Genomic DNA, 11,452 nt, shown 5'->3' with positions numbered 1-11,452 from the left:
ACAACAGCAGCACCAGCAGCAAAACAAGGGAAGTTACCGACTTTCATAGTTTTGATCGACATGTGATTAGTAATGGTTTAAGAAATAAGAAAGCTGGCGAATTTTCAAGTGATAGAAGACATGACAACCCTTCAGTGATCTACATTTCTCCTTACGTATGTTAATCTTTCAGAGATACTGTCAGTTGATATAATTAAGCAAATATGCTTCATATTAATTTTAAAATGTGATCACAGAAATTACCCTCAAGATCATTTTATATCTCCTTGATTTAAATACTTAGAATAAAAAGTAAGTCCAATGCTTACTTGCCGTATCACCCTTGACTTTAAGGTTTTGGAAAATGATTAATCTTTCTTGAAATGGAGAAACGCTATACTTATTTCTGCATTGGGATAATAGTTGCTTCTGTAACATGGGCCGTAAGTTTATATCTCTACTGGAGATTGAACTCTGAAAATGGACTGCATAAACCACAGTCAACATTTTATCCATCTTTTCACCGTGCAGCACCCAATAGCCTAAATGATGTTATTATTCCTTATGAGGATGATGATAAAAAAAGATTTAGGGCCAAGAAAAAATATTTTGATCCACTACTTAATTCAATAAGTGATAATGACATTGTTAGACAGAAATTAAAACCAGTTCCTGTCAAAGGTAGATTTTCTGGTAAAAATAATATTGATGAAATCGGTGATATAGGTTTGGTTAAAAATGCTGCTGATTTAAAATTTAGAGAAGAAGGATACAAATTGCATGGATTTAACGCTTTAGCCAGTAAAAATTTAGATTACCATAGAGATATACCTGATACGAGGCATAAACTTTGCAAAAATCTTAAATATTCTAAAGATCTTCCGACTGCAAGTATTATCATTTGCTTTTATAATGAGCAATTCGATACTCTTATTAGGAGTGTTCATAGTATATTAGATCGCACACCACCCAATCTTCTACAAGAGATTATCCTTGTTAATGATTATAGTGATATTGATGGACTAAATGATACAGTAAATTTGTACATACAAGCTAATCTAAATCCAAAGGTGAAACTATACTCCACACCTAGAAGAGAAGGATTAATAAGAGCAAGAATTTTTGGCGCAGATAAAGCTACTGGAGAAGTCTTGGTTTTTCTGGACAGCCATATAGAAGTTAATAAAGTTTGGCTAGAACCTCTTTTGGACAGAATAAATGGAAATTCAACCAGAGTAGTAACTCCTATTATTGATATTATAAACGCTGACACATTCCAGTACTCTGCATCACCAATTGTAAGAGGTGGTTTTAATTGGGGACTACATTTTAAATGGGAAAATCTTAGAGTGGGCACACTGTCCACAGAAGAAGATTTCATTAAACCAATTATTTCTCCAACAATGGCTGGTGGTCTTTTCGCAATGGATAGACAGTACTTTATACATTTAGGAAAATATGACGCAGGGATGAATATATGGGGAGGAGAAAACTTGGAATTATCTTTCAGAGTGTGGCAATGTGGCGGAAGTATAGAAATAATTCCTTGTTCCAGAATTGGTCATGTTTTCAGAAAGAGGAGACCATATGGTTCACCAGATGGTGAAGATACTATGATTAGAAATTCCTTAAGAGTGGCTTATGTCTGGATGGACGATTATAAAAAATACTATCTCAAACAAAGGCCTGAAGCAGAAAATGTTTTCTATGGTGATATATCGTCTAGAGTTGAACTTCGAAGAAGTTTGAATTGTAAACCATTTTCTTGGTATTTAGAAAATGTTTATCCTGAATTAACATTGCCCAGTGATAGTAAAAAAGTTGTTGAGACAAAACTTAATTCACTTTATCAATCAAAACATTCACGAAATCAAAATTATCTTGGGCATTATCAAATTCGATTGAGTAATTCCAATTTATGTATTGCTTCTGAAAAAGATGTTAAGACAAAAGGTTCTCGTTTAATTTTAAAGACTTGTCTAAGGGTTAAAAACCAGATGTGGTCGGAAACTGATAAAGGAGAGCTGAGGTTAGCTCAGTACCTTTGCTTGGATGCTGAAAGCCAGATGCCAAGGCTAGGTAAATGCCATGAAATGGGTGGTACCCAAGAATGGAAGCACAAATATTCAAATAAAATGGCTATTTATAATTTAGCATCGGGCACTTGCTTATCAGTGGCAGAAATTCTTCTAAACGCTTATGTGATTCTTGATATTTGTTCCTCAAATGCCAGATCTCAATGGGACTTTGTAAGCATAGATATTTAATTAATTTACTTTATCATATGCATAGTATTATGTTTCTTTTTTAATTTTTACTCTACCAAGAATGTTATTACGTTTTAAATGCTCAATGTTTATGCGAACTAATCATTTTAGTTCCTGAATTTAAAATAAGTAAATATAAATTTATATATATATTTTAAGAATCTATGTTTGTTGAAATTAAAACTTCTATGATTGCTTCTATTATCATGTGTATTACCTTTTTTTTTGTTAGAAAAAAAGATTGTTTTCTTTATTTTAAATAAATTATATATTTTTTCATATATTTTGTTTATGTACAGAGAATTTTGTTGAAGGTTGGGTAAACCACCAAGGAAATGGTTGGATTTGCAGTAGAGTATTATTTGATGATTTCTTTTATCCGAATGAACATCATGCTCCTTTAATGATCCATGTTCGAATTTGCAGTCCTTTACATGGTACATTTTTTTTCAATTTTCTAAACAGTCTTGTTTTTGGCCAAGAAGAAGCTAAATGTTAGTTTCATTATAGATTTTTCTTTTTCAAAATTCTGAACCTAACTAAATATTCTCTCTGTCATGCCATGCTTGAAGAAAACACCAGTAATTAACCAGCAGTTCAATTCTGCGTTACATTTTATATAAATTCCACATTCAAAATGTACTCGTATAATTGAAATGTTTAAAGTATATTATCGTTCTATTACAGTCCAAATCAGTGGTACTGTCCAGCTTCCGAAGTGTTACCTCGTTTATGCTGTCTAATCCTATGATTGTATTTATTATAGCCTTTAATTGTAGGACTTTCCAACTTTGTGTTTTTGTGCATTCCGTATAAACCACGGGGCTCCCAATCAAGAGCTATGCATAACACTACCTGTATCTTATTTATTACTGTGCTACTAACCCCCAGCTGGACGTGTCAAGCAATCATCAGTAAAATTCTAAGCACAGAGATGCAGAGAAATCTGGTACATGGTGATTTTAGAGGTTACCGACGGTTATAAGGGAGTGCTGTCTTAAGAATTTGGTAGGACTGTCTTATCTTCAATGTAATATGTGGAGTCCATACTAGTCTCGTGTCGAGATCTAAGCCAAAATATTTCGAACTTTGGCTCATCCTTTTCCAATGTAAGCCACTGTTAATTTTTAAAGTTGCCGTGATGCAGTCTACCAAAGGGAATTGGATGTTTTGGAAACTTTCTAGGAGCGCCTATATAGAAATTTAAAAAGCCGAAGTGTTTACCTTCGAAATGTTAGTATTGACTTTTCAGTTTAAGTTAGTAGCTCGGCATTTAAATATAAATAATAGTCTCCTAAGAATGCTAAAGAGGACCGTAATCCTTACTAAATTTGATTTCTCAAATTTAATCTTTTTACAAGCAACCCAGAAAAAATTATGAAACAAGACATATGAATGGAGCAAGTGAATCCTTTCTAGGCATCTTACTTTAAAGATAATTTTGGTCATCTCTTACTAAGTGAAGGGCGAATATGAGTCACTCACAGCAGGAGCTAAGAGTAAAATTTTTTCAAGTTCATTTCTTAAGCTGGAAAAGTAAAATGACAATAACCATATTTCCACAAAAAAGCTTTTGAGAAACTTTGTAAAGTTGAATAATAATAACCAAGCATTCTGCTACAGATTACTTGAGATTCATCATAACCAAAAATTGTGATATACGCAGCAGAAAACGAAAAGTGGTAATATATGACTTTATTGAACATAATTTACATAAATATTTTTTGTTTTTAGTAATTATTTAAAGATCACAATAACCATGGAATCTCTTCAGAGAAAAAAACTGTCTTTTAAGTACCCTATCTAAAATCCTGAGTTTTTTTAATTATAAAAAATAAAGTTATTTCTCATTAAATGATTTTAACAAATAAAAATTTAACAATAATTTAGAGACATCCACATTTCTTAAAAATTATAGAGGAATTTAAAACAAAAATCAATAAAGCTTACAAATTATAGAATCTATATTTTTAAAGATAAAGTATATTATAAAAAGTTCCATTTAATTTTTCTCTTTTCTGTACCAAAGTATAAATCTAGTCCTATATTTAAAAAATTATCTACCCTAAAAAAACCTAATTCGTAAATAACAGATTAATTTAATCATTAAAAGACCAATCAAAAACAAAAGATTCACTGCGTTTAAAAAATAGGCAGTTTACAATTTATGAATTATAAACATTTTTTTGTGTAAATATTTGTCTTTTTTCTTTGGAAAACTTCCACTAAATAAACAGTTTCATTAGTTTTTAATAATTTCAAGTAATTAGTTATGTATAAAGTAAATTGTTAAAAATAATTTACTGTTTAGCTACAATTCGACAAAGAACTTTATGAATACTTCTCATTATGTTACTTGGAACAATATCATTTAGTATTGATGTTAATTGAGAATCTTTGGATAATATTGTGAACATTTCCTTTGCATAACGCCTGGAAAATAAAATAAAAGTTAATCTTTAGGAACAGTAATTTTATAAGGTTGATAATTTTTTTTAGTATAACTATAAGAAAAAGGTAATGTATTTCACACTGTTAACATCTCACATAATTCATTAAAAATTGAAATTGAAAGCAAACTTTTTTAAGTAAAGTATACGTCTGTTATCGGTATTCCGCTGTTGGTGGGTTCACAATCTATGACAGAAGGAGAGAAGCCATTTTTCCTAGCATTTCGCACTGTAATCGGTTTGCGTTTTGAAGCCACTGATACTTGGAAAAAGGTATCCGTAAGCTTAGCACTTTATTTTAAGTGATGACATTAACATTTCTTATCTATATTTCTTAATATACTTTTCTTAGCACCTCAACGAATTTGTTACAGAAACTGACATCAGAAATTGGAGAAAAATATTTAGCGGACATTAACTTTTAAAAAAAGGAACAGACACTAAGTATTTTCCGAAGAAAACATTGAAACTCTACATTCTCTCGCAGGCAAGTCCATATTCTAGCATTTAATAAGAAAGATTACGAGCAATTTAAACTTCAACCAATTTTTCTTTTTAAACAAACCTTGTTTCCAAGCTGCCTTCAGTAAGGAACTTTGCCCCAGTAATTAGTATAGAATCTCGAGTCTCCTTTGGGAGTGCCATTGTCCTATCTGGACCCAGTCTTATACAAATTCTTAAAAGAAGTCGACAAGTAGCACCTCTTACTATAGCATTTTGATGCCTGTAATATAAATATATTTTTTAAAATGGTGATTAGTAAAGATAAATAAATTTTTTTAGGGGTAAGTTTAAATCTTTCTGCGAAAACATAAGGAAAAAAGCAGTCTTACTTTGCTCCTTTGGTTACCAAAGCAGCTACACTTTTTACAGGACTTGTAGAATCAACCATTGCATCCAAAGCTGCACTACTGTCTGCACGCAGAAATTTATTTGTATCTGCCATCCGACAAAGAAGAGCTCCGGCAAGGTCCTCTACTTCCTAGAATATTTAAACAGGTCTAGAATATATAAAAATTTAGAAAATTCTTTAATTGCAATTAACTTGAAGTTAATTTGCTGATAAAAAATTCATCATTGATTTTGTCCATCATAGTTGGCGTTTCCTTATAGACATCCCCCTCATACTTATGTAAATATTAAAAAGAAAAAAGTGCTCTAAATTAACTCACTGAATCCAGAAATCTGCCTAATGTTAAGAAAAGTTCCCCAGTACACTGACAGGCTCCTCTTGATACTTGAGATCGCAGGTTTCTCACATGTTTAGTAAGCGGTACGACTAAATTATGCGTAGAATTTTGTAATAATTTTCCATGATGACGTGACAGACGGACTAGTGTTTGCAAGCCTTGCATTACAACTTCCCTGCAACAATAAATGAATACGAGTTAGAATATTCAGTAGATATTCTTGTAGATATGCAGTAAAAATTCTTTAATTTAAAAACAGTTTCTGGGATATTATTGTCAAAGATTACCCTAGTATATTAACTAAAAAATAATATATAAAATATTTCACGATTCTTTCAATCAACATTAGTTTTATTATAATGTAATTGGATAATTTACCATTCTGGATTATCTAACTGCAAGAGTGCTTTGGTAAAAGCTTCTTTAGGATGTTCTAACGGAGGTAAGGTTGGAGGATATAAGTTGGTAGTTTTCAATTCTTTCACTCCTAACTGAAGTTTTGGTTTAGTTCTTAATCTACAAATAACAAAATACACGGCGATTTATTTTTATAAATTCAATTATACTTAATCAAAGAAATAATTATTTCTCTGTCTTAACATACTCGATTGCTCTGGGTATTCTTCGTTTAGGCCTGTCGTCGGTTTTATCGGAATGAGTGCTGTTCAATGTTAGGATACTTCCTTGAGTATTTCGACTGCTTTCTGAACATACTTCACTGTTAGGGGTTCCGGTTGACTTGCTTTCCTATAAACGATAATATTTCAATTTACCAAATAGTGGTAATTAAAATGGGTGTGTATCTTCTATGATATATTTGATCACTAAAATGAGACGTGACAAGGCACTTCAGAGCACATTTTGTAACTTATTCCTATTTTTAAATTGTGTACTTCATAGACAATCATATATTCCTATATACGTATATATATATATGTTCGATTCCGAAGCAGCTGTAATTGATCATTTACATAGAAATGGATTTGGTTTTGTTAAAACATTTTCTACACAAAACTGAACACTTACATTATTGAGAGAGTTCGCATCAAAGTCTTTTGGAGGAGTTGCAGGTGGAGGGGGAACTTCTTCTTCTGGTTCAATTTCTGGAGGACGCTGAATAACTTCTTCAGAAAACTCTTCTTCTTCTGCTGCTGCTGCGACTTCTGTTTGAATAAAGTTTAGTAATATTTTCATTTTGTCATTTTTTAATTTATTTTAGTAAATATTTTCTTATTTACCTTCTTCTTCGACGGCATCTACATCTTCTAATTGAAGTTGACTGTTGACACTGACAAGACTAGAAGTGACCGATGTTCCGGGTGTAGACGTAATTTGTTCATCCTGTCGTCCAAGTACGGTCGTCTCATCAGAGACAGCAGTATTACTACCTAGTTGGTGGAGGGATGGACTAGAAGCAGTTAAGCTTACAGAACGAGTGGTTGATAGGTCTGATTTCGCTAAAGACACTTCGGATTTTGAAAGAGCATTATCTGTCAAAGTTGACTGTGTTGTTGCAACGCGGATACCATTCTCCCTGATTATAGCGCCATTCCTGTAACAAATTTTAAAAATCAAATTATCAAAGTGAGGTAAGAAGTTATTTCGAAAAAAAAAACTTGTCAACTTGGAATTTAACTCAATAAAATTGAAGTGACACACAACTTTCGTTTTCATAATAGGTACATAAAAGTCAAGCAATTTTGAGTACAAACACAGTGAAAATAAATAATCAAATGTAACTAGTTTGAAATAGCGAGTTCTTGAGGTCAAAAATATTGATTTAAATAAGGTAGATATATCAGAAGATTTCGTGCAAAGGGATATAACACTAAATGCGTTGTACTATTCCTCTCTTTTACTATTAGCATAAATTTTGAATAAAATTAATTTCAACTGCAATGTCCTCAACACTGGTAAATGTTCCACATTCTCATAAAATGGCAAATATATATTCTGCGAACATTCGATGTAATATATTCAATTAAATATAATATGAAAATCTGATTAAAATACTCACGGGAAATTCAACTTTAATGTGCACTAATATAAAGCGTCAACAAAACTTATATAGGCATAATAAACCAGCTTAAAAAATGGATTGATTTTGTCAGAAAACACTACCAAGTAATAATAATAAATCTACCTACGGATTAAGAATGTAAAATAGAAAACAAAATGCTTGGGGAGCAACAATAGAACTTTTAGGACGCAGTAGATCTGCTTTATAAGGCTCCACTTTCCAAATCAAAATTTTAGAATCACATGTGTGGGTACCTTTCTACTAGCCCTTTCCGATAAACAAACTAAAAATGGGGATTTTCCTCTTAAATATTTATTATACGACATATTTATACAATTCTATTGTTGTGTTGAAGGCATTGTAAGTCAAAATTTCTATTTCAAACTGATAAATCGACCCTTGATGATGATAGATGAAAATCCGTTACGAATCATGTGTAGGCGGATCAAATCAGACTCAAAAAACTGTCTCATGCATCAATCCGCGAAAACTAACGATAGCAGTTTTAGTAAAATGTTACCTGGGTTTTCTAACGTTGTTCTCAGTGTACATTCTCTCTTCGGGGAGGCAAAATTAAAATCAACAATGAATAAAAATAGAGAGAAAACTATACAATCGAGAATTTTCTCTTCAAAAGATAGAAATAGATCATCTGGTATGCATTCCAGAGGTAGATTAGCTAATATTTCAAAGATATTCTATGTTTCTGGGAGAATTCCAGCTTCACAACTTATATTAATACCCACCCTGGTGGTCAGTGCACTAGGTACTTTAGAAGAGATGTGTAAAACTTCTAAGATTTAACAAAATCTCAGGATACTTCCACAGTCACTCTATGTAAACATACAACTACATACTCTTAAAAAAAAACTAACAAAGAAGCAACAATACATATTTTTGGTTTCTGGAGATTGGAATTTCTTTTGTTTTATAACTGAGCCCACTGCACATATTTTTTGCTGAAAAGGTAGCATGCTGAAATTCACAATTCATTGACAAAATGCTGATCCAGCAGATAATTTTATAGTGTTGCACATTTAATTAACTAATATGTTAAATATTTTTTTTACACGGAAACAAAAACATTCACAAATAAAAAATCGGTTCAGATTAAACACTTCCGGTATTAAGTGGCGTGCAATATTTAAAACGAGGCCAGTCGGTCACTAGATTTAAGAACATAACAATATAATTTTAATAAGTATAACATGAGGAGCGATATTATAAAATTCATTTTATTTTTGCTCACTTTTTAGTAATGTATTATAAATGCATAAAGCGTCAACGACCTTTCACTGTAACAATATTAAGTAGGGCAATGGAAATCGTTTAATATTAGTGGCTAAAATGTTGGTGTACTGTTCAATTCTAAAAGTATTAAATTCATTACTAATCTCGCTGTTAGTTTATAAAAACTCCATAAATGTATACTACACATGTCCTCTAATTGAAAAAGTATTGAATATTATTTTATTATTAATATTATTATTGCACATCGCAAAGACATTTCCCTACTTGGGCTGTACTAAAACAGATGTTTAACAAGAAGGGTTAGGGCTCTTTCTTGTACGCTCGTTCCAACCAAGAGCACCACTACGGCATTGTTGCTCTTCAACTAACTTATCAGTGATATAGTTTTACTTATCAGTTAGTTTTCTGTTTTATTATTTTTTTTATTCAAGTAAATCTGCCAGCGTCTACAGGTCAGGGTACAACTTCTAGTGGTAACGTCGGTAACTGAACCGAACCATTCCAACTTAACACGGGCCTTATGTATTTTCTTAGTGAACGATAGTCTTTGAAAACATCAAAGCGTGATCCGCAGTGAGTAGATCCAGCCCCTGTTCACACTGAAACAGCGGATACGAATAATCTCTTACGTCCTGCCTGTTATTCAATGAATAGTTTGCTACATGAAATTTCTGGTATTTAGTAACTAAAGGAGATAACACGCTAAAATTGCTAGTGAATAAATCCTCTACTTTTTTAAAAAAACAATACTTTTTTTCTAAACTTTTAAGAGGTAGGCAGAATAAGTCGTCATTTTCAAATTGTAGCAAATCGATTCAGTAGTATTGATCTAGTAGTATTAAATTCTTATACTTTTTTCTCCTTCTTCAGTAAATATTGTTTTTAAGCTGGCTCTGGAAGAGATAGTTCCTCACATTAACTTCTAAAGAGATATTTTACAAGTCTTAATTTTTTGTTTTTTTGTGTGTGAAGTCAATTGACATTACCATGTATCAAGATAATACAGTTAAAAAAAAATCTACACATTTGTATGATTTGCATAAGAGAAACTTTACTAAACGAAAAGACATTGTATACGTTATCACAAATAGTAATAAACAAAATGTGGTAGGGACATTTGCATTATCGACTAATTCTGTCTCTTTAACCTTAAATGGTTCATTTCACGAATAATTTTGCTGTCAACAGCGTTTCAAGGAATCTATTTAGTTTCTACTTTTTTGAAAAAAAGAAAACTTTTTAACAAAAACAAGAAATTTATTTAATGTCTTATGTAAATCAGTACAAAATTTATCGGATAGGTAGCGCCTTTATCTCCTCAAATAAATGAGTATGGTTTGCATGTTTAACCGTTGATCCACTTAACTGATCCAAACAACTTCCACACAAACTGCCTACCCTAGAATTTAGAATTTTCCTTTATCTTAAATTTGGCATATTAAAAAAAAGAAACACAGACGGTTTTCCACAGATTACGAGGTATTCTTTATTTTAGGCTTTTCAAAAATATTCATATCTCTTTAGTTAGTAAGGTTTGCGTCAAAGAGAGCGCACCATGAGCTGTACCCAAACAATGTTCATGTAATACAATGTGATCGTAGCATTTTGAAAGAAGAAAAAATGAACTGAAAGATTAGTTGTTGTTGTTGTTCTTAGATATATGAGCAAAAAACTGATTCACAACATTTGATGCCAATGACTCTCGGTCTAGTGCATTACAAAGTCCAAAACTTTGGAGCACATTATTCTGCTCTGTTTTCGAAGACTGAACCTCTAATCCTTCCAATGTATTTCTATTACTTTATGTATTACATAATACAGCGTACATTTTTGCCAAATTTATAAAATATGAATTGACAATATTAATATTATTTTGTAATATACACAACTCTTACAAAGTTCTACTTCGAGCAAGTAGCAGCAATTTAGTTTTACTCTCTCAATTTGGTAAAAGCTGAACACAACTGTGTAATTTAATCTATAAATAAATGACAAATTTGATTGGTCACGCTTTTCGGTCAATGATGCTACAGTATGTATGAATGGCAAGGACGTACAGCCAGGGTTAGTTCAGGGACTCTTTAATTACAGTTGAACTTGAAAAATTGATCACAATGATAACAGATAATAATGCTAGTAATACAAGTTGTCCCGAATCTTCGTTTATGCAAACTTTGCATAACAAAGTTTGATCAATTTATTAGTGGAAAACTGAAAGATTAAAGTAGAAGAAACCAATTATAAAATTGATTACACTCTGACACACCTAAGAGGTGGTATTTAGTAAAAAATCAA

At 31.6% G+C, this 11,452-nt stretch overlaps 2 protein-coding genes and 1 long non-coding RNA gene across 5 annotated transcripts in view; 2 read left to right on the top strand and 1 right to left on the bottom strand.

The window, feature by feature from the left end:
• On the top strand, positions 1 to 2,529 carry LOC141456941 (polypeptide N-acetylgalactosaminyltransferase 35A-like). The gene has a single exon (XM_074133356.1). The coding sequence runs from the start codon at positions 363 to 365 to the stop codon at positions 2,244 to 2,246; it is 1,884 nt and encodes a 627-aa protein (XP_073989457.1). The 5' UTR covers positions 1 to 362; the 3' UTR covers positions 2,247 to 2,529.
• Positions 1 to 11,452, top strand: part of LOC141456948 (uncharacterized) — a 29,088-nt gene that overhangs the window by 12,788 nt on the left and 4,848 nt on the right. For both annotated transcript variants that reach the window (XR_012460128.1, XR_012460127.1), the window contains exons 2-3: positions 4,893 to 4,969; positions 5,071 to 5,183. This is a non-coding gene — a long non-coding RNA (uncharacterized lncRNA). The remainder of the gene's footprint in view (positions 1 to 4,892; positions 4,970 to 5,070; positions 5,184 to 11,452) is intronic.
• LOC141456938 (uncharacterized) overlaps positions 3,927 to 11,452 on the bottom strand; it is a 46,558-nt gene continuing 39,032 nt past the window's right edge. For both annotated transcript variants that reach the window (XM_074133350.1, XM_074133351.1), the window contains exons 10-17: positions 7,125 to 7,438; positions 6,913 to 7,049; positions 6,491 to 6,633; positions 6,265 to 6,402; positions 5,869 to 6,061; positions 5,530 to 5,678; positions 5,262 to 5,420; positions 3,927 to 4,679 (exon numbers count right to left, since the gene is read on the bottom strand). In XM_074133350.1, coding sequence (XP_073989451.1) covers positions 4,547 to 4,679; positions 5,262 to 5,420; positions 5,530 to 5,678; positions 5,869 to 6,061; positions 6,265 to 6,402; positions 6,491 to 6,633; positions 6,913 to 7,049; positions 7,125 to 7,438 — 1,366 coding nt within the window. In that variant the 3' untranslated portion in view covers positions 3,927 to 4,546. The remainder of the gene's footprint in view (positions 4,680 to 5,261; positions 5,421 to 5,529; positions 5,679 to 5,868; positions 6,062 to 6,264; positions 6,403 to 6,490; positions 6,634 to 6,912; positions 7,050 to 7,124; positions 7,439 to 11,452) is intronic.

Source organism: Rhodnius prolixus, unplaced genomic scaffold (assembly GCF_049639745.1).
Source record: "Rhodnius prolixus isolate KJV_2025 unplaced genomic scaffold, Rpr scaffold_10, whole genome shotgun sequence".
Classification (NCBI taxonomy): Eukaryota; Metazoa; Arthropoda; class Insecta; order Hemiptera; family Reduviidae; genus Rhodnius; species Rhodnius prolixus.
The sequence above is the reverse complement of the archived record's forward strand: the minus strand, read 5'-3'. Positions and strand labels throughout refer to the sequence as shown.